Raw genomic sequence first — 24,289 nt, 5'->3', positions numbered from 1 at the left:
TATTTTTCATGATAACTGGAACTTAGAGAATTTATTTAACCTCTCTCTGTCTTAATTTACTAATATAAATTGAAGATAATAGTACTTTCCTGAGAATTGATGGTACTCAGCAAATTACATCAAGAAAATGTTAGCTACCATTTTCCTTCCTGTTACCAAACTTTCTACTTTAAAATTCTCAGGAACACAAAGATTCAGCGAAAGCAAATCAATTCTCAGCCACCAATATCCTGACCTGTTCATGTCAGATTTAGGCACAACATTGTTAATCCAAGTACTTACTGTGCCTTTTGCTTTGAGATATTTTTTGAATGGAACTAACCCCATCGTGTTTATAACAAGAGAAGTTAAAAAAGGGTTGAAAAGCTAATGAGAAGAGACATTCAAACTAAACAATATAAGAAATAAAGTTTCTTATGCAGCTAGATACAGATTACATAATTCATCAGCAGGTATGAAACCTTAGGATAAAGAAATCATGCAACCTATAAAAAAGAATTTTAAAAAAAGTAGTGATGAAAGAGCACTATTACACCACTGATAATTCAGGAGAAGACAAGAGTAGTGCCTGAGAATGTAAAGAATAAGCATGGGAAAATGTGACATTTTTGTCACAAGCCAGAGATAAATGCATATATTCAGGACCTGTTAGAATATGCAAATTAAAAGTGAATGACAAAGCAGCTACTGTGGATATCATAGCTCACTGGTATTCAATCCTTGATGCACTTAAGAATCATTAGGAAGCTTTAACAAAAGCAAAAAACAACAACAATGCCCAAGCTCCACCACATACCAGGAAGTGGACTCCAGGTATCATTTTAAAAATTCCCTAGGGATTCTAATGTGCAGCAGGATTCAGAACCAGTGACATAACTACACAAGATTTTCTGAAGAACAGGAGAAATCATCAAGCAGGGAGTAGATGAAATGGCTAATTCAGAAAAGGCACTCAAATGTATATCATCTGGGTTTTTAAGCTTTAAAGTGTCTATCAGCAATGGTTTTAAGGAAAATGCAACCAGAGCCTGCAAGTTAAACTTGTCTTACATACTGGACTTAATAAAAAGGTGGATTTATGAGCAGTTCCCTGTAAATCTAAATACAAGAACAGCTGTACAGTATTTGATATTTTATTAAAGTCCTTTTAACCAAATCGGGGCACCTGGCTGGCTCAGTCTATAGAATGTGCAATTCTTGATCTTGGGGTCATGAGTTTAAGCCCCACACTGGGCATAGAGATTACTTAAAACAAAAAATGTTGGGGTACCTGGCTGGGTCAGTCAGTTAAGCATCCAATCTTGATTATCAGCTCTGGTCTTGATCTCAGAGTTGTGAGTTTAAGCCCAATGCTGTGCTCCACATTGAGTATGGAGCCTACTTGAAAAATAAAAATTTTGGGATGCCTGGGTGGCTCAGCAGTTGAGTCTGCCTTTGGCTCAGGGCATGATCCTAGGGTTTGGGATCAAGTCTCCCAAGCGGCTCCCAGCAGGGAGCCTGCTTCTGCTTGTGCCTGTCTCTGCCTCTCCCTCCTCTTTCTCTATCTCTCATGAATAAATAAATAAATCTTAAAAAAAAAAAAAGAAAAAAGAATTTTAAAATGTTTTTAAAATATTTTAAACTAAATTTATAAAGTTTGTAAATTTATAAACTAATAAACTTTTAATCATTAAGGAATTAAAAAAATATGTTAATAAGAGACATTAAGATAATGTAATGACCAACCCAACATTCAACTTTCCCCCTCCCAGATCTCTACTTAAATCCCTAAAGAAAAAAAAAAAAAACTTAGAAAAAAAATTTTTAAAAAAGGATAAAGCCACTATTAGCACTGATATCTTTGTAAAGCTGTGATGAGGATGGCACAGAATTTGAGGAATTTCAAAATAAATTCAAAAATCTAGAAAAATTTAATGAAGAAAGACAGAAGTGAATTAATTAGAAAGCACACAAAAATATTTCAGTGTTAATGATCATGAAGAAAATAAAACAACAAAATTAAAAGTACTGGAAAAGACACTTTCCTATATGTTGACAATTATCACTTAAAAATACATTTAAAAATCAGAGCTGACCTAGAACTATACACACACAATATACCAGTGTCTAATCCTTGGTTTTAATATTATAATTATGTCGATAATTCCTGCCTATATTTTAAATTCTGTGACCCTGTGGATTTTCCTATACAATAAAAAAATTTCAAAAAAAAAATTTCAGTCTTGGATGAATTTAACTGCCTTTTCTTCATCTATATCCATCCCTTTGTCCATAGCATCCAATAATAAATCCTTTTTCGTGGCCTGTTCCTAACCAACAGAACATGGCAAAGGTAATAAGATGTATGTGATTATGTGCATGAAACTGTACCAGCTGTCTTACTGGAGTGTCTCTTTCTCTTTGAAAAAGCAAGCTGCCATGTTGTGGGCTATGTCAGGAGGCCCTTCTGGCAAGGAAATGAAATGAAATTTAAGAACTAAGCACAGCCTCTGGTCAACAGCCAGCAAGAAACTGAAGTTTTCCATCCCACAGGCACAAGGAGCTAAAAACTGCCAACAAAAGCAGATCCTTCATCACTGACACCCCCCAGATGAAACCACAGTCCCAGCCAACAGCTTGATGGCAATATTTTTGAGACCTTAAGCAGAGAACTCAGATAAACCAAACCTGGGCTCCTAACCCACAGAAACTCTGAGACAATAAACGTGTATTGCTTTAAGCCTCTATGTTCATTATGCAGCCATAGAAAACTACTTCACATGAGTGTACCGAAGCAGGTCCTCAGTCATGGAGCTTTGCATAGGCATAAGCAGCTGAACCCCTGAGAGAAATTCCAGTCTGGCCAAGGAATGAGAAAATGGAGTCCATGAAAACCAGAGGGGATGAGGGAAATACAAGAGAAACAGAGTCAGAGAATGGGGTTATCTTTCTACTCTATTTTTATTTATGTTTTTATTATCCTTTCTACTGGAATGTAAATGAGGGATTTTTGTTCACTTCTGTATGCAGAATGATGCAGATGATGATGATGATGAAGGAAAAAATCACTTATTCAATAATTATTATGTGCCAGGTACTCAATAGTCTAAGTACTTGGTACATGGATCATCACTGCTCCTCATAGTAACCCTCTGATGTAGGTACTATGAATTACTCTTATTTAACAGATGAGGAAACTGAAGCACAGAGAGGTTAAGTAGCCAGTCCGAGATCACACAAGTAGGCAAAGCTGACTCCAGAGTCCACAGTCTTCACCATGATTCTAGTAAAATAGGCGCTCAATGAGTACTTACTAAGTAAATGAATGAACCAGTGCATGCTTTAATCCCACTTAAAAACATAAGTATGTGTATGGAGATCTATAAATAAAAAAAAAGACTAAAGGAATATACAAAAAAAACATATTAACAGAATGTATCTTTAGTGTGAGATAGATGTTTCTATTTTTTCTCTGTATATCTATATTTCCTAACTTTTTGTATTGTGAGTTGCACTGCACTTGCAATTTATTTACCAACAAAGTCATGCTACAGAATAAAAGGATTGACATGGAACAATAGGGACGAGGTAGGGTATGCCAAGTGGGATCAATCACCATATATTATGAAATATAAACAGGCTGATTCCAATTACAGGAAAAAAGAAAAGAAGGGAGAGAAGGAGAAGAGAGAAAAGGAAAGAAGAAGGAAGGGAGGGAAAAGGAAACAAAGCAAAGATAAAGTGAAAGGATGGGGGATAAAAAGCATATGTAAGTAGATACATATGCATGGGGGAAAAACTGGAAGACCGCATATCAAAATGTTAACAGCAGTATTCTACTTTGCTAGAATTACAGATAACTTTGATTTACTTTCTTTTTAGGCGGAGTTCAAATATTTTGTTGTAAAACTACAAAATTTTTTCCTTCCATGTTAGTGGATTTTTTCCACTGTTCCTATTTTTTTCTCCCAAGATCAAATGAGGAATGGAAACTCAACCTTTATTCTTACTTGAACAACTGCTATGAAACTTAAGATTTCTTGATCTCAAGTTTAAAGGAATAGTATGAACATGTTTAAAACATAAAATTAAAAAAGCTCATAAAATGATTACCTCAACTTGTGCTTGTTGCCTTGCTAAAATTATATTAAAAACATCTAGAGTCTTCTCCAAATCCTATAAAATAAAGAGACACTTGTAAACAAGAAAAATGACAGATTAAAAAATTTTATTCTAAGATTTCTAGGATTATCTAGTCCATGAACAAACTAATTGTGATCTAATAAAAGGATAAGTATAAATCTGAATGTACATTTGGCTTTTGTACTTTTAGTTTTTGCAATAAGGGAAATAAGTTATCCAAGAAAGCAAATCCCCCTATAAAAAAATATAAAAATAAGAATTTTAATGAGACCATTATAGAAACAAGAATTTGTAGGAGGGGGACCTGTTAATCCTCACTCTTTTCCATAATATTTTATAACCAGTGTACTAAAGGCACCATTATAAAACACAAAATTTAAGAATGCAAAATTCTACAAATCAACAACTAAGTTAAAGTAGAAGCTAATTTGGGGAATTCATATAAAAGTATGTAAGAATCTAACAGGTATTGGGTAATCTGTGTAAGAGATAATCTATGTTCTCACAACTCTGTAAAACAGGTACTGTTTCCACTTTATACAGGAGAACACCAGACCTAAGATGCTGAGAAACTTGATGCTTTTTCCAATATATAGTATCAGTGTCTCTCACATATTTCAGAATAATAGGAATTCAATTAATGCTTTACATTATGAATTTGTGGCAGAAATGGTTATATAATCAAGACCACATGATATTAGGCAAATTATATATTCAGCATGGTATTTTTCTGTATTTCAAAAGGGGTTCCTATTTTGAGCAATAAGAGCTGTTTTATATATAATACTTTAAGCTCTTTAAAAAAAACACTAACAAAACTAATAACATACATCTAGCTAATAAACATATATTTGAATAGCTCTGATACTGATTTTCTAAATATTATATAAAAACCAAGTACATTTCTCCAAATACTTTCTAGTATTCTAGTACTTAATCTGATATTAGGATAGGAGGAAAAGATTTGTTTAAAGAAGAAAGAACTGAAGAAAAAATACTCTACATTTTCCCATAAAATTATCTCAAAAAGAGGTCAGTTTTATTCTTTCTAAAATAATATTTTAATTCAAATTAAATTTAGGAAAATCTAAAGGATAATTTAACAAAGACTAGCTTTCATCAATATATGTGAGATATACCTGAATTTGTTTCTGTATTTCTTCTGGGACTTTAGGTTGGGTTAACTTGCTCTTATAGGCACTTTTATAACTCTTGAGCAACTGCCTGTGTTTTTTTATGTTATTCCAAGACCACATCTGCGTATACCTTCTTATATGAACTTCAAGAACAGAATCAATTGCATATTTCCACCTGCAAATCAAATTTTAATGTACATTTGAATACAAAGGTTTAAGAAAAAGCAAGAAAATGGCTTAGATTTTTTAAATCCACAGTTACATTTTTTGTTCTTATTAACTGTTCTCCTTATAAGAGCCCATTAACTAGCATTTCAATTCCTCAGTAAAATTCTCTGATTTAAATTGATTATAAAATGAGCAAATTACTCCAGTAAGAGGGTATGTCAAAGCAAAATCAATAAGACACAAAATGACATACAAAATTAATACTATCCCAATATGGTTATAACATTCATTACATGTTGGTGGTGACTCAAGGGCACTAAAACCAAAAAAGGATTAAAGTCTTAATGCTAACTTAAACCAAAAAAGGATTAAAGTTAAGCATTAAGACTTTAGCATTAAGACTTTAATGCTAAGTTGAGAATTTGGGAATAATCTAAAAGCAAGAGTATAAGAGAATGTGTTTATGAAAAAAGTAACAACGACATAATACAAAAGATATCCCTTTCATGTCTACAAAGATTTAAAAAAAAAAGTGGCTTCATTACATGATTACATGGCTTTAAAGGTCTCTTAAATCTGGAAGTTTCTACTTATATATTTCTCATTTAAAAAAAAAATTCTAGGGCAGCCCCGGTGGCACAGCGGTTTGGCGCCACCTGCAGCCCGGGATGTGATCCTGGAGACCCAGGATCGAGTCCCACATCGGTTTCCTGCATGGAGCCTGCTTCTCCCTCTGCCTGTGTCTCTGCCTCTCTCTTCACTCTCTCTGAATGAATAAATAAATAAATCTTAAAAAAAAAAATTAATAAAAATAAATAAATAAATAAATAAATAAATAAATAATTCTAACTTACCATTGTCGACCATTGGTATGAAGTGGTAAATAGGGCTTATATTTCCTGTAAGGGGCATTTCTAACCATATAATCCACTGATTCCAAAAAGTCAATCATACTTAAGTACTATTAAAACAAAAATACAGTTGTATTTATTAATTGCACACATGGATAAACACCAAATTTTATTATATTTGCAGTCTAGTAAGACTCCAACTTCCTGGAACAATGAATATCATGGTTACCTATTAGTATCATATTTTCTCAAATTTAAAACACCGCCAATTATAAGTTGTAACATAATTTTTAAGTTCCACTACAAAAAGAAAAAAAAAACCAGTGCTAACAAAGTATCATACCATCAATAATATTATACATCCTATTTTCAAATAGGTTACACAATGAAATAAATGCACATCCTAGAAATAATAAAATACACTATCTGTAACTAGTGACTGGACCATGGTTGTTCCTAAAACTACATATTTGCCTCTGGACCATCATTTCAGCATTGACTTTCTATCAGCTGAATTGCAAGTCTCTCCAGAAAATCATTACATAACTAAAGGAAGACAAACCAATATAATTGCCCATCTTACCACTAATACAACTCTGCATATACCTGGTAAAGAGCTCAAATGGAGGGAAACACACACACAACATGACTGTAGATAAGATAAAGAAAGCGGCAAATCTAGTTTTCTCCTTTCAGTTTTTCTTAATGATTTCTACCTACTGGTTACCATGCGGCTATTCACCACTTAAAATATAGGTAGTCTGAACTTAAATGTATTTTAAGTTAAAAATACCCAAGGCATTTTAAGTTTAAAATATACCAGAGGTTTTAAAGACTTAGAAAAAAGGAAAGGATATAATTTTTTATATTGATTACATGCTGAAATGATAATATTTTGGATACACTGGCTTACATAAAATGTTATTAATTTTACCTTTCTTTTTACTTTTCTAATGCAACTACTAGAAAATTTTAAATTACATAGACAACCTGCATTACAGTAATCCTCCCCTTATCCTGAGGAAATATGTTCTAAGATCCCCCCAACAGATGCCTGAAACCATGGATAGTACTGAACCTACATTTGTTATGTTTTTCCTATACATATACACTTAGAATAAAGTTTAATTTATAAATTAGGCACAGTAAGAAATGAATAACAATAATAATAAAATAGGGGGATCCCTGGGTGGCTCAGTGGTCTGTCGCCTGCCTTTGGCCCAGGACGCAATCCTGGAGTCCTGGGATCGAGTCCCAGGATTGAGTCCCGTGTCAGGCTCCCGGCATGGAGCCTGCTTCTCCCTCTGCCTGTGTGTGTGTCTCTCTCTCTCTCTCTATCATGAATGAATAAAAAAATAATAATAAAAAATAAAAAGCAATAATAATAAAATATAACTATCATAAAAATATACTGTAATAAAAGCTATGTGTATGCGGTATGTGTTTCTCTCCCAAAATATCCTGTTGACTGCATTCACCCTTCTTCTGTGATAAAATGCCTAATAGTGAGATGAAATGAGGTAAATGATGTAGGCACTGTGACATAGTGTCAGGGCACTACTGACCCTCTGACCATACATCAGAAAGATCATCTGCTTCCAGAACACAGTTGACCCATGTAACCAAAACCACAGAAACTATGGAGAAGGGGAACTACCGTATATTTTTACTGGACTACACTGAGCTAAAAGCTCATTTAGCTAAACCTTTTGTCCTTCTTTCACTTCCAGTTCTCCAGGTCTGTTATTCGAACCCAGGGTATATAACCAAATGACAAAGGAAAAAAGCACCAACATAGCAGGTCTAAAAATTAAGTAGACAGTATTTACTATAAAGGTGTCTATTAAAATATGAGGAAGAAAAAACACATTAAAATCTTCCATCAACAATTGGAAATTACATAGGAAAACATCATTTGCTATAATTTGGTAAGATTTTCCACCAATAAGGAAAAGACCAGATAAAAAGAAGGAAATTATTTTCTCAAAAAAATATATATATATATAAATACAAATATAAATGTATAAAAGAACCACTAGAGCACTGGAGAAAGAATAATCACAAAGGACAAAAGCAGTTGAGATTCAAGGCTAATAAAAGCTAGAAATAGCCACCCGAGTCTTACCTGAGGTTTGGTCATTTCAATGGCAATATTCTGTACTTCTATGTTCCAATCAAGTTTGGGTGTTTTGAGCTCTGTTTCTGCATAAGGATTCATGTAGAGCTTTGCAGAAGCTGATATTGGCTGGAAAACTTAAGTCACATGGGAAGACACAAGATTATGTTTATATACCCGTATATATGAACAACTGTAAATAATTATAAGAACACTATTACTCTGAAAGTAGAGAAAAATAATCAAAAATATATAAAAAATGTAAAAATTCACTACCCAAAAATATTTAAGCATCTACTTATCTGCGTAATACCAAATGCAAGTCAAAGTGGAATCTCCAAGAAGGAAACTGCTTCTAAGTAAAAATGTACAAAAGTAATAGACAATCTACTCTTGGCTATTCAGTCTGGGTAAAATTAGACTTCTCTTCCTTACTACAAGACATTTAATGATTTTATTATTCACTAAAAATATTAACACAAGGTAGGAGACAAAATTTGTTTAAAATTTGTCTTGCTTAATCATTGGTAGAATTTAGGAACAGAATCATGAATTAAATTCATACTACCAAGAAAAAAATGCTTACCACTTTATAATTTTCAGAATGATCATTATATATATATCATCTTAGAATCAAATAAGAAAATATTCTTGAAGAACTAGCATGAAAAGATGTACTAAGGAAAATGACAAAGTAATATAATAAATTTTTAACAGTGAACAATATTAAGATTACATGAATTATGATATATTACAGTATTTACATTTGCATAAGATTATATAAAAATTTTAACTTATTTAGAGGTTTTTATAAGTGGAAGATACCATTTATAAATGAAGTTGTAGATTTTTCTGAACTAGTTCTTTCATGAATGAAACTAAACACTTTCATCTGAAAACACCATCACTAAACAGATCTATGAACATAAAGAGAAAGTGTCAACTCTTCCATAACAGCAATCAGCTACAAAAGAATATGAAGAAAACAACAATGAACCAGAAAAACATGGAATATGGATGATGAGCATGAAAGCTGAAGACAAACATAAAGAGTATACTCAATTAAAAAAAATCCAACAATAGTCTCTTTCGAATGAAACTAAAAAGGAGAAAACAGATGGCGTTAATAAACAGGCTGCTTTGTTAGAGGGTTACTTAAAAATAAGTAAAGGCAAGGCTGCCAAGAATTAGAAAAGCCCCTTAGGAAAGTCTCTAGAGTGGTTGGTTTGTCATAACACTGCAATAGTGACATGGCAAGGTTGACCTGAATACCAAAATCTCAAAGATTTTGATTAAAGAGATTAAAGAAAAGAAAACCTAATTCCTAAAACAAAGGTGCTAACAAGAAGAAAACACAGAGGTCAAGGGTGTTTAGATGCTAGGAGTGAACGAACTACAGTCGTACTGCCCTCTTCTTACTCTCCAGTGTTGTATGTGTCATAATCTATCCTAAATAATTTGTTATAATCCAAATACACTGTGATAAAACTAAAATATAAAATACTTTCTCTTTGTCAAAGTACCTTTATCAGAAGAAAGTACAGTAAGCCAGAGTATTTAATCCTATGCTTCCTATAACATGAAATAAACTTTTACCACTACTTACTATATTGATGGTTTACAGGTATGTTGCTACTTGTAAGAATTCCACTTTTCAGCTGATCCTAAACAAAAATTTGGAGAATGAAAAAAATTCATACATATTCAACTACACATGGGGAGAAAAGAATGTGGTTCTTAAATCAATATCTTTATTCTCTTCTTTATAATTAGTAGTCCATGAGAAAAATACACTAAGCATTATTTATAAGTATATTTCTTTAGACTAAAATACAGAAGTAGATAATTTTTTAAAATTCTAAATATTTAAAAGTGTTATAGCATTGCGTTCCCCGCTGACTTAAAAAAAGAAAACACAACTGAGGTTCCTGGGTGGCTCAGTCGGTTAAGCCGAACCCTTGATTTCAGCTCAGGTCATGATCTCAGAGGTGTGAGATTATGCCCCATGTCAGGCTCCATGCTCAGCAGGGTGTCTTTCTTTTTTTTTTTAAGATTTATTTATTTATTTATGATAGACCGAGAGACACAGAGAGAGAGAGAGAGAGAGAGAGAGAGAGAGAGGCAGAGACACAGGAGAAAGGAGAAGCAGGCTCCATGCCAGGAGCCCGACGTGGGACTCGATCCCGGGACTCCAGGATTGCGCCCAGGGCCAAAGGCAGGCGCCAAACTGCTGAGCCGCCGAGGGATCCCCTCAGCAGGGTGTCTTCTTGAGATTCTCTCTCTCTCACCCCCTTCCTTTATCCCTCCCCCCACTTGTGTTCTCTATGACTCTCTCTTAAATAAATAAAAAAAAAAATCTTTAAAAAAAACAATAAAACATCCATGAAGTGGGATCTCAAACACTCTCTAGACAAAGGCAAATTATTTATTACAGTATCTTTCTGAGAAATAAGAGCTAGAATCTTGGAATTAATTCAAGTTCAGAAAATTCAACTTTTCTTCCTTTTTTCTCTAAGTAAATAAAAAGGACTGAGACTAACTGAGCACAGTGAAGTTTTGAGTTAACCTTTCACTGTTGATGAAATCATTATGACAAATGCTTAAAACATTTGCTAAGGTCAATTATACTTCAATTTAAAAGAAAATTCGCTAAAAATATATTCTTCAGATCTGAAAGGTATCATCATTCCTTACAATGCTCTACATAATCATTCTTATATGAAACACAATGTAATGTCATCAAAATAAGAGTGCAAAAAACCATAAATGCAGTTTTAAATTAGTAGTATAAGTTATTATCTCACTGTGTAGTGAATGATCTCACAAAGATCTTCAAAAACAAAATGCTTTTTTAAAAAGTGGATTCTGGGATCCCTGGGTGGCGCAGCAGTTTAGCGCCTGCCTTTGGCCCAGGGCGCGATCCTGGAGACCTGGGATCGAATCCCACGTCGGACTCCCGGTGCATGGAGCCTGCTTCTTCCTCTGCCTATGTCTCTGCCTCTCTCTCTCTCTGTGACTATCATAAATAAATAAAAATTTAAAAAAATAAAATAAAATAAAAAGTGGATTCTGGGGCACCTGGTCAGCCCAATCAGTTAAGTAAGCATCTGCCTTCTTTCCGCTCAGGTCATGATCTCAGGGTCCTGGGATCAAGCCCCATGTTGGGCTCCCTGCTCATCAGGGAGCTTGCTTCTCCTTCTCCCTGACCCTTCCCCCTGCTTGTGCTAGTGTTCTCACACTTTCTCTCTTAAATGAATAAATAAAATATCTTTTAAAAAAATTTTAATAAAAAAGAGTGGATTCCAAAAACTGTGTTTCACAATTCTGATTTAGTTAAATACAACTTAAACAAAAGACTATATACCCTATCCTCACTAAAGACCACTTAAGTTAAAAAGAATTTAGGGAGTGGAGTTAGCTCTTCCAGTTATAAACTGAAATTACCAAGATCTGTTCCTTTGACTCCTGATAAGACATGTTGCAGTTTACATTCCAGTAGGCACTAAGACTATCAAGTCGTATAAGCTATAAAAGAAAAATAAAAGAGGTCAAGCAACACATGAAAGTTATGAATCAGTATTAAAAGATTATTCTCATATCACCCTAGGATTATCCCATTGCCATTTTGAACTTTTAAAGGAAAAAAATAAAGCAAAAATGGGAAAAATACATGCATATTATTCACAGACTTTACCACTAATCTTAGCATTTGATAAACTGTTCTTCCAGCATCACTATTTCTGAGGAAATTCATTCATTCAGTTATCAAATATTAATTGAGAATTTACTATTTAACAGAGTTGTACATGTTTTGCAGAATAAGAAGAAAGACACAATTCCTCCAGTGGATATGAATGATTGCTTAGAAGGAGAGGTGAGGGGAGGGGATTCTACAACAGTAAGGTAGGGAAAGCAATATACTAAACATAAACACTCCTCTTGAAAATTCTCAATGTTTATTAGCATATTTAGAGTACTGTCCAGTCCTGTGGTTTAAAACAAAATGAAACACACCGTTTAACTATGTACAGCTTAATACTTTAGTCTTTGACCAGAAAATATTTTTTCTACAAATCTCATATCCCAATTACCTAATGTTCCATAAAACACAATTTAGGAAATATTAATTTTATCTGATTTCTTTTGCTAGGTGAAGAACCTAAACCTCAGAAAAGGTAAGTGATTACAGAAGGTCACATAGTAAGTGGCAAAGCCAAAACCGGAGCTTCTACTTTTAACTCACACTCCAATGACACATTGGGCCCCATCAAAGTTTCAAAAAACTACAATAAGTGTTTGTACCTAGAAAAATAACAAGAAATTCTTAATCCAGTCTAATACCTTGTATATAATTTTTTCTGCTTCATTTAATATGCATGGAGTCCAGTGTTCATTTGCAGTCTAAAAGAAAATAAATAACGGTGAAACAAAGTATATATGTCATAATACAGTATTCTAATAAACTGTAACAAAATTCCTTAGATTTTTAAAAAAGACATCTAGCTAATTATGGCTACTGGAAGCTGTTTCCCTACATATCTATATGACAAAATCAAAGGAACAGTGAAAATAGAATTGAAGTTATAATTTAACTGAGTTTATTCATCCAGAAAATAACTACTGAGCCACTATGTGTCTGTGTGGAAGGAACTGGGCATGAATTAAAAAAAAAAAAAAAAAAGAGCTAGTCTATACAATAGTGAAGAAGGTCCACATCCTTTTTAAAAATCAAGTAAATAATTATTGCAAAGAAAACCACAAGAATATGGAAATCACAGCATGACCATGGTTCTAGAAAGCCAGCATGATCAACAATACCAAATACTGCCATGAGATAAACTAAAATTAATTTATTGAGCAGCCAGGTCATTACTAATGAACTTGTCAAGAAAAATTTCAGAGGAGTAGCAGAGTCAGAGTACAGTGGGAAAGGAGTCAGCAGGTGGTGGGGAAACAAAGACAGTCAAGGTAGATGGGGCCTAGGAGGAGTGAGATAAGGTTCAGGAGGGCCTTCTTAATTTTGCTATAAAAGACATACCTGAATGTGTTTAAATGCTTACAGAAGGAATGGGAGAAGGGAAAAGTGGAAGGGGGGGTTTGAAGATTTAGGAAAGAGAAGAAAACTGACAGAAAGGAAGAAAGAAGGGAAGAAAGGAGGCAGAGAAAAAGGGAGGGAAAAAGGCTCCCAAGGACATGGGAAGGATGAGATTCAGATCAGAGATGGAAAGATTACCTTAGGTCTAAGAGACTCTAACTGTAAAATGGGAAAAAGGAATGGTGTGGATAAAGAAAGAGGTACGTTTAGGGTTATTGTTGTAATTACAGTCATTGTAATAGTTGAAGCAGGAAATAGCCGAGCCACACATGTGCCAAATGCTTTACATTAACTATCTCAGTTAATCATTACAAAATTCTAAAATAGAGGTCCTATTTTGTCAGTGAATGAATGAGGGTTAGACAGAAGATCACCATGCTAACTAGTACAATAATATGATATTGGTGCTATAATAAAATATAATGGGGAACATAAAAGAGTGATAAATTCTAAGAGGAAAATACAAGGGAATGAGAAAGAGTAACATCTAACATAAGAACTAAAACCTGAATAGGATCACCAAGGAGACAAAGGGAAAAAAGTAATACAGGCAAAGAACACAGTATGAAGAGTCTGAGAAAAGATAAAGAGAATCAAACAACAATACACACTAAGGAAACTACACATCATTCTTATGTGTTAGTATACCTTTTTATTAGTTAATGAGAGGTATGTGACCATTTTATAATTTTTTGTTTTGTCAGCTAGAAGCTCAACATAAAATATTGTGTTCATTTATGCCTAATACTGCCAGTCTGGTTTTTCTGGAGCATTATCTCTAGTCTCTGTATTGTATTATTTCTTTTTTTTATCAAAAGCTACTTAAGGGGCACCTGGGTGGCTCAGTTGATTAAGCATCTGCCTTCGACTCAGGTCATGATCGCAGGGTCCTGAGATCAAGCCCCACACCAGGGCACCTGCTCAGGAGGGAGCCTGCTTCTGCTTCTCCCTCTGCCTGCCACTCCCCCTCCTTGTGCGCTCTCTCTCTCTCTCTCTTTCTCTGTCAAATAAATAGATAAAATCTTTAAAAAAATTTAAAAGCTACTTAAAATTAGTTTTGGAAAGAAACAGGATAAACAATATAACAAATCCTAGCTTCTCTGACTCCCTTAACTTTGTTTCTCCAGATTTTTTTCTTTTTTTCAATGTTTCTGCTTTGGTCTTCAATTTCTCTACTTCTTCCCTATGAAAATATAATTCTGAAGGCCTCTATGAAACCATTTCCTTTTTCCCTTTCTCTGGAATTCCACTCTCTTTCAGTTTTCTTCCCCTTCTTTCCCTACCAAGGCCCTCTCCATATAACTATCATAGGACAAACATATACCCAGCATGATTTACTGTTCCCTATCTTTAACTTTAAAACATTTTTCCTACCACTTAGTTACCCATAGAAAATAAGAGGGAAAAATGTCCAACCTGAATGTACATACTATCTATCCTTAAAGATCTTTAGGAGAAAAACCAAACTGCATTATAAAATATATAACCAAAATAAACTATATCTCAATATAATACACACACAAACACACATACATGTACACATTTATAAGCTATTTGGAAATTCTATCTGCCTATACAAAGAATGAGAACATGATTTACCTTTCTATTTCCCCACACGTTTAGGATATAGCTTTTAATTATTTAAAACTGCTTGATAATGGTATATTGGTATTTGTTAAGGTCAAAGACAAATCAAAATAATTAGAGAATGTAATAACAGCATCACTATAAATTCTGAACTTCTACAAAGACAAAAAATATTATATATAAAAATAAAATAGCTATTTATATCAATAGTTGATTTTAGGCAATTCATCCTGTGACTTGGGAATATTTTACAGGTTCCACAAAAATTGTAAATAAGGTCAACATTACCAACAGACTAAGTTCTCCCAGTGTGACACCAAATGAAAGAGGCTGCTGTGGATCAGTAACCTATCAAAAAAGAAAAGTGACATTAAAATACACTGATGGTGAGAGGGAAACCATGTTCCACTCTGTAAATGGGCAACATAGAGAAATTAGTTTACAAGTAAGTCACACAACCCAAATGGATTTGTGAGAAAAAAAGAAGAGAAAAAGGCAATAACATGGCTAGGAATATCCACATTTTGTAGGCAGGACACTAATATGACACTTTCCCAACGGAACTCTTTCCTAATGAAGTGAACACTTTTCTCAGTAACTAGATTCTTACCCAAATAAAGAAGAGGCAGGTTCTTTATGTGTATCATTAAATATATTCTTCAAAGACAAATAACACAAGATGTCACAGATAATAATACTGCCACTAAATTACTTTTCAAATATTAACGATTTTCACACTTAGAATTGTGAACTGTCTTTAAGTCTCTAAGATCCTTAGCTTTTCAAAAATGCTTTGACAGGAATGTCCAAGATTCTTAACATTTAATTTCCTCAGTCTCTTAACCTATGAAACTTTTGTTCTATTCCTAATCTTCAATTTATAAGTTATATTGATACTCCCTGCTTACACTGTACCACAATGTGTACAATATCGTTGTCTTAGACATCATAAGGATGCCCAAAGTCATATAGAGTTTTTTGGCTATGATAGAAACCAGATAAACTCAAGAGAAGAAAAAAACATCATGTTCTAAATCAACCAACAAGGACTCCAGACCATAGTCACATAGAATCTTCTAAAATGCAGGGAAAACGCAAGCTCTGAAATAACTGAAAAGCACAAATAGCACTGTGAGCTCAGTTTTTAATATCTTCCTTTATTCCCACACTCATCTTTTTATACTTACACACAACTAGTTCAAAATAACTTGCACCTATTTCAGAAGGAACTTTACCAACTCCTCACTTGCTAAGACACTACCCACAAACTACTCCTATCACCCAATGAGCATCTTTATGATAAATTATTATACTTTCCCTATTCCCCACATCCTAAACTCTATTTTTCATTATGCTATATACAATAATTAAGATAATCACATTGAAAAAGGAAAGATACAAGAAAGATCCCTCTGCACTTTTAATTCTTTTTCATTTAGATTTTAATATATTTTGTCACTGATACCAACTTAAACATAATTGATATACCTATCCCACTCCTGTGCCTCTCTATATTTTTTTATTAAAGAGAGAAATGATGTACCTAATTGTACTTGCTCAGTAAAAAAGATTAATTTAAATTCAAACTGAAGTTCTCATTCACCAATATATCATTAGTTTTAAGAATAATTCTTTTACTTCCATGATGTGTTGATTTATTTTCCTAAGTTTAGGAAAAGGGCATTGATGTGTTGTTTATTTACAAAATTTAGTTTAATGGCTACATAAAACTAAAAGGTAAAATCAATTTATGGTAATAGTATATCTTGAAAAACTACAAATGTGTCTTACTTAAATTTAAGTTCTATAAGTAACTTATCAGAAAAAGAAAATTCTATATATGTCAGCACTGCTTTGATTAAACCCCAATTTTAGAAGAGATGGAATAATACTTCCATCATCTTAGGTAAATGAAAAAATTCAAAGTTATTTTATATATTTTTCAAATTTTAAAACAAAGCAATGTATATTTAGTTTAAAATTAATCAGCAGTGAGGCAGCCCAGGTGGCTCAGCAGTTTAGCGCTGCCTTCATTCAGCCCAGGGCCTGATCCTGGTAGACCCAGGATTGAGTCCCACATCAGGCTCCCTGCATAGAGCCTGCTTCTCCCTCTGCCTGTGTCTCTGCCTCTCTCTCTCTCTCTGTGTGTGTCTCCCATGAATAAATAAATAAAATCTTTAAGAAAAAAAATTAATCAGCAGTTTTTAATCAGCTAATGTTAAACTCTGGTTATAAGTGAAATTGGTTTCTAAACACACTTTTGCACATGTATGTGAGTAGGTGTGCATGCATGTTCAATCCCATTTGAAAGAATATAAAGAGGATGGGACTTTGGATGGACAACTTCATAGTAAGTTGTTGACTAATGACCTGAGGTTTAGTCCCCTCTCTACAAACTACCATTATAATTGACTATTTCCATCACCATTTGGAACTAATTTTTTTGTCGATATAGATCTTTAAAGTTAGAATAGTATAAATCTTGACGCATTAAAATTCAAAATAAATAATAGAGGACATCAGGGAAATCTGTCATACTACCTTTAGAAAGGAGCATATGGTGGTTTTTTATTTATACACTTAAATGCCTAACTGAAAAAAAAAAAGTGTAACATAGGAAAGAAGATACAGTAACATATTCAGCAGAAAAAAAAAAAAAAAAACAACAATCTTGGATTTAAAATCCAGTACAGGTCACCCTTATCTAGACAAATCAATAACTCTTATAAAATACACATTTAACTACTAACTTAAACTAAATTGAAATTACTTACATCATCTTCATATTTAATGTGAATGTCTGTGATTTTTACTTGTACATTTTTAATTACTTGGGTTGCCAACTTTTCAAAAAATGTATCCTTTTTGGCTTCTTTTGGTTTATCTATAAAAAGTAGAAAAACACAATGTCAAGAGTTGAAATTCTCACATATTTCATAATCAAATGATCAAAGGATATCTAAAGCACTACTCAATAGAAAGGACAGCCTATTCTGGTGTCCTTGTTTTATTTTAGATTTATTTTAGATTTTAATGTGCACTTCCAACTTAAAACTTATTTTTGAAGTTACATGGTATCTAACATTCATTTTACCTCTGGAGAGAGAAATCAAGTGGCGATGTGTATAAATAACACATGGCATAAAAACTACGTTTACCTACCTTTCGAACGATCAAGACTTTTAAAAGGTTTCTTAAAATGTTTTTTGTGCTTTTTACGTTTACGTCCTTCTCATTGGAAGCATTTTAGTGAGAAAAGGATAAAATTCAAGTTAGCAGACTAGAGGACAGAAAAGAAAACAAGAGAATTCTTCCTAACAGCAAATTTTGGTACAAATCACTTTATTCTAAACTGACCTATTTCAATACAAACAGAAATTCACAAACCTTTAGTCTAGAATGACCTCTAAATATCTAGCAAATAACTTGGCAAGTAAGTACAATCATATAAGAATTGAGCAAAATATCCATACACAAAGCCTTTTATAATACTAATAACTTTTCATGATACAAAGTTTAATTTTAACTTCAGTGTTATCAAAATATTGGAAATGTAATAATGACAGAATATAAAATTTTCAAGGAAAAGTTTTCATAAATATATGGAAGGGACAGAGGAACACAAATGAAATGAATGGGAAGGTAGGTTGCTGACAGATGACTTCCTCGGCATGATATACCTCAAAAGCAAAATCCTTTAATGACTTAAAGATACAAAGAACACCAAAAGGGCAAAAACTGTACACAGAACTGTCTTTGAAATTGGCTTACTAATTAATTCCTTTAAAACTTCATCTTTTATTTGGCACTGCCTCGCTTTCATGGCATTAACCAACACCCATCTTAACCAAGTTACAAATCTTTACATTCCACTTCTTGCTAGACATTATCTCCAGTCTGCACCCAAGGTGGTCTCTGTATGGTCTCCTCTGCCTCTAGTCTCCACTCTGCCTCCTAAACATCCTTCTGCAGTGCCACCAGACTGATCGTTTCCAAAATACCATTCACAGTCCATCAATCCCCTGCTCAAAACTCTTTCAAGGGCTCTCTGCAGCCTGGCAGATAAATGAGAAAGTGTCTGCAAGACACAAAGGTCCTTTCATGATCTAGCCCCTAACTCCCTGTGGTGGTGTTCTACCTCCGCTACTCATCCTTGCACTGGATACGTCAGAAACTACTATTAATTTCCTAAACAAGCCTAATTTTCTAGTGGCTAATGCTTCTCTCTATATATATAGATCATTCTTTGAACCTCAGTTGCCCTCCCGGAAGTTCCTCACCAGGCAAAATCCTAAGAGGCTCCTAAATTTCACGTCCACTAAGGCCTGTCTGCAGCCTTCTTCAACTATTTCAAGCAGCATTAGGGCCAGCTACCTCCTCACTTTATAAAGACTTCCCACTAAGCAGTGATTATACCATGACAAATGTTTGCACAACTGTCTTGTCACCAGGCAGGACTCTTCATTAGGACAAGAATCATCTAATATCTGGGCACAAAGCACATGAAACGCATCTGTTCAAATGAATTTAAAAATCCACATCTGAACATTATGGTAAAATATATAAATTCAATTCATGCTATATACATATATATATATTTATAGGATATACATGAAATTTAGCTTGAAATTTTAAAATTATTCTTTTATATTTTAAAGCATATTGTCCTGTCATTTTAAAAACTAAGAACCAAATACTGGATTTCAAGAATAAAACCCTGAGCTCCAAGAAGGAAATATTTAACAAATACGTAAAGAATCTGGACTTTGCTATTGCCAATATTTCTTGCCATAACGATGGTTCTTGAGTCTTTTTCATTCACAAATTAAACATTTAGAGAAAGACGGATTTTTCAAAGAAATATCATTTGAAAAGAAACAAGAAAGCCAAAGTATCCCTGAAAACCATCCCACTGGTCTAGAATAGCTTTCAGAAATAGGCTCAGCTGCCTGGATTTAGATTCTATCACAACTTACTCTTCTTATAAGACCTTCTATTATCTTTCTGGCTTCACAACTGTTTTAGCCCTTTGTTCTATCTTTGATCTCAATGTTATATGTACTGTGTTTAAAACTCTCCAAATAATTTCAGAATCTAATCTATACAGTTCTTTAGTGAAAGTTTCTATTTAATCTGATGAATATTAAAAAATGATATTTTGTATCACTCTCTAAATCAGTCCTCAAATATTCTGGTCTCCTGATACCTTTAACACACTTACTTGAGAACCCTAAAGAGTTTTTTTATTTGTGTGGGTTACAATTATGGGTATTTACCATATTGGAAATCAAAACAAATTTTTAAAATATTTATTAATTCATATTTTTAAAAACATTATGTAAAAAAAATAAAAAACATTACATGATAGCACTGATAATACATATTTATGAAAATAATATTATCCAAACAAAAAGTTATAGTAAAAAGAGTAGCACTGTTTTACATTCTTACAAATCTCTTTAATGTCTGGGTTGACAAAAGAGAGCCAGATACACCTATCTCCTTCTGCCTTAGCTCTGTTGAAATAATGTTTAGATTGAAGCATATGAAGAAAATCTGATCTAACTATAGATATGTAATAAAAAAGGGGGGAACATCCTCATGATCTTTTCATGTAATCATGAATATTATACCCCAACTCAACAAGTGGTAGTTTCTTGAAGATTAGTTGTATTTTGGAATCTGAAACTCTATCAATAAATTCTTCATCTGAATTAAAATCAATTGGTCTACCTTACACTTTAGATGGACCTTTGGCACATACCTGATTATCATGCATTGGTAATATGGAAATATTGCTTCATTCAATTATACAGACCTCAATGTTGAGTGATTTCATTAACATCAAAAATCACAATTGTTAGTATCACATCCTAATTGTTAGTATCATATCTTTTTAAACACCACCAATCATATCAGCAAAGTCTTTTAAGTACTGGGAAGCTGCCAAGCTCCAGGTGGCAAACACAAGTTTTCCAAAATTCTAATTTTTGCTTAAAAGTTGTAAAATCTTATCATTGGCAACAAACATCATCAGTGTTTTTTCTTGAAGTTGTTTTGCTGAAGTGGTTTTGTTTTGTTGGGTATGTATGAAATACCCAAATCTGAATAATAATAGTCTGTCAATCACTCTTCCATTTAAAATGGTTTTCCAGGAAAAAAGCAACTAGTTCAGCTGACAATTAAAACAATGCACTGGTATTTGTCCTTGAGACAATTATCCTACTTAAGGATACATAGTTCCTGCTTTGTCACACAAAATATTAAAGACACATACTCAAGAGCTTAAGTTTATTAAAATTGAATTTTTCCTATTCCATCAAGAATATTCTTTTGAAAAAAAAAAAGGTTATTTATTTATTTATTCATAGACACAGAGAGAGGGGCAGAGACACAGGCAGAGGAAGAAGCAGGATCCATGCAGGGAGCCCGATGTGGGACTCGATCCCAGGTCTCCAGGATCACACCTCAGGCTGCAGGCAGCGCCAAACCGCTGCGCCACAGGGGCTGCCCCATCAAGAATATTCTTAAGTAAAATTGGTGCTCTTTTTCTTTTTTTTTCATCTTATTTTTTACTGTGATTACATGGTAGTGAAGAATACAATGGCTGCTATTAAAGTTTGGTGCTTGGACATGCTGAAAAAATAAAAAAATAAAACAAAATAAAATAAAATAATAAAATAAATAAAATAAAATAAAAAATTAAATTAAATTAAATAAATAAAATAAAATATAAAATAAAATATAAAATAAAATAAATAAAATATAAAATATAAAATATAAAATAAAATATAAAGTTTGGTGCCACTGCCAATTCATGTATGCTAAGGCAGCCATCAGCACAATGATGCTTTTGCACCATCAGCACCAGTGTTAGCACAGTGAAAAATCACATATGATTTCAGTATTACAATTAAAAACAGTATTAATGTTTTAAGAAATGTGCCCTAGAATAATTTTTTTAATTTTTTATTTATTTATGATAGTCACAGAGAGAGAGAGAGAGAGAGAGAGACAGGCGGAGGGAGAAGCAGGCTCCATGCACCGGGAGCCTGATGTGGGATTTGACCCCGGGTCTCCAGGATCGCGCCCTGGGCCAAAGGCAGGCGCCAAACCGCTGCGCCACCCAGGGATCCCTAGAATAATTTTTTTAAATGACATGAAATAAGGAAGGAATGTGCACTCAGAAAGTAAAAAATTAAAAGATCAGAGTATATATTATGTCCTAGCCAAATGAAGATATCATCAACAAATTAACTATTCTTGTTTCAGAATCACTAATATTCTAGGTCAAGTTTTTTATTCAGGTTAATGCAGTGTTCAGAGTAAACTCTGAATCAATTAGGTTTTCCTTTATAGTCACCACTCTGGTTTTGCAGAAGGGGGAGGGGAATTGTTTATTTTTACCACCAATGTTGCCCAATGATTTTTGTTATGACTTAAATGGGCCACTGGAATTCATCTGGATCTTGGAGGCAGATTACTCCTAGAAGGATCAGAAAACACCGCTCTGGCAGACTGCAGAAATCTGGTCCAATTATAACAAAATTAAACAGTGAGCCATGAGTATTTCTAGACTATATTCCGAATTAAATAAAATAACTGTAAGACAAATTAACATAGTTATACTTGCTAAAGGGACAGTTTTTATTAAAAGAGAAATGCCTTTTGGGGTAATTTCACTCAGTGCTATGAAATTTGCCATGTAAATTCTTCTTCCATTTGTCAAATGAACCTAAATATTAATGAAGCTTCTAGCTACAGAGGTAATTCTAACAAAATGCTTACTGTTTACATTTTGAGTACAGACCCCACTTGCCACTTAATCAAAACAAATTTTAAGGGTGACTAATATCATAAACCCCAGCAAAGTTACAGAAAATACAAATATATAAAATACTTTTATAAAATACTGGAATTATTATTTTAATGTACTTGTAGTATTTAATTCCCTATCATATAAAAAAAGGCCTATTATAAATCCTCAAGCAGTGAGCCTTCAAATTTGCCTTCTGTGAAGCCTCAAAGTTTAATTTGCTGTAGAAGACAACAGTCTCCATGTGCTTATAGAGCTCCTACAGAGAAAAAGCCAATCAGGAAAGCTATGAAGAATCCCAGAGGAACACCTCTTATCAAGGCTCTAAATAAAGTTTCACTCACTAAGAAAGGTTCCATTTTATTGCTTTTAACAAGTGTGAAAGCCACTGCTATTGAGAGGAATTTCCTAATTGAGAAACTACTACACTACAGAACCAGTCAGAAAGGCAGTCAGTCTGGATTTCAAAGTTATCCATAGATCAAACTGTAAGCTTCACAACAGGCAGTAGGTCATGTTTGATTCACCCCATGAACACTAAGCATCCCGCACAGTGTTTGCCCTAGAAGACACTAAATATTTAGTGAATGAACAAATGGCTACAGAAGGCTGGGAAATGAAAATGATGGCAAAGGTGAAAAACATGAATTACATTTCCATATTTTCTTTAAAAAATGGTATATCAAATGGACTCCATTAAAAGCTCAAGAGTGGATAAGAATATAATCTTTTAATAACTAAATATAATGAACCATGCATACCCACCAGGCTTGATGTCCTTGTAAACAAAGCTTTCCAAGCCATATATGAATTCCCCTGAATGTGCGCCTGCATCCGCATGGCAGCAATAACCAGAATGCAAAGCATTTGAGAGACACCTTAATTTCACATGTAAAACATGTCTAAACTTAATTAAAAGAATCAGAAATCATGTAACAGGCAAGTATAATGTGGTGACACCAAAACAATATATTTCTAAGGAAACAGTGAAACCACCTCCATTATTTCAACATACAAACTTTATTATTATAACATTATAAAAAAAATCCTAATAATTAAAATTATAACAATAATTTAAATTAAGCAAGGCAGACAAATATCTATTATGGCTAACAACTCACTGAATTATTGGAAATTTTCAAACAGCAAAAGTCTGCTATTTTGGTTCCCTTTTTGCCCACTGTATTGCCCATCTGCAGAATGAAATATTAACTTCAGAGTTACTTTTAGTCTGACCTGTTCCCTTTAGATATATTGTCTGAATCCTTTCTATCCATTCTTGTTAGTGATGGTGACATAGCATCATCCTCCATTTCCCTCCTCACATACAGCCCAGACACAACAGCAAGTTTAACCTTCCTAAAACACAGCTTTGATGACATCAATCCCTGGATTTTT

The 24,289-nt window shown here is 33.5% G+C and overlaps 1 protein-coding gene across 1 annotated transcript in view; it reads right to left on the bottom strand.

Annotated features, from left to right (window-relative positions):
• Positions 1–24,289, bottom strand: part of VPS13C (vacuolar protein sorting 13 homolog C) — a 172,667-nt gene that overhangs the window by 117,172 nt on the left and 31,206 nt on the right. Inside the window, exons 6-14 of the mRNA XM_041745716.1 lie at positions 17,850–17,959; positions 15,364–15,423; positions 12,735–12,794; positions 11,838–11,918; positions 10,000–10,057; positions 8,403–8,530; positions 6,281–6,387; positions 5,262–5,433; positions 4,093–4,155 (exon numbers count right to left, since the gene is read on the bottom strand). Coding sequence (XP_041601650.1) covers positions 4,093–4,155; positions 5,262–5,433; positions 6,281–6,387; positions 8,403–8,530; positions 10,000–10,057; positions 11,838–11,918; positions 12,735–12,794; positions 15,364–15,423; positions 17,850–17,959 — 839 coding nt within the window. The remainder of the gene's footprint in view (positions 1–4,092; positions 4,156–5,261; positions 5,434–6,280; positions 6,388–8,402; positions 8,531–9,999; positions 10,058–11,837; positions 11,919–12,734; positions 12,795–15,363; positions 15,424–17,849; positions 17,960–24,289) is intronic.

This window comes from Vulpes lagopus, chromosome 2 (genome assembly GCF_018345385.1).
Source record: "Vulpes lagopus strain Blue_001 chromosome 2, ASM1834538v1, whole genome shotgun sequence".
NCBI classification, from domain to species: domain Eukaryota; kingdom Metazoa; phylum Chordata; class Mammalia; order Carnivora; family Canidae; genus Vulpes; species Vulpes lagopus.
The sequence above is the reverse complement of the archived record's forward strand: the minus strand, read 5'-3'. Positions and strand labels throughout refer to the sequence as shown.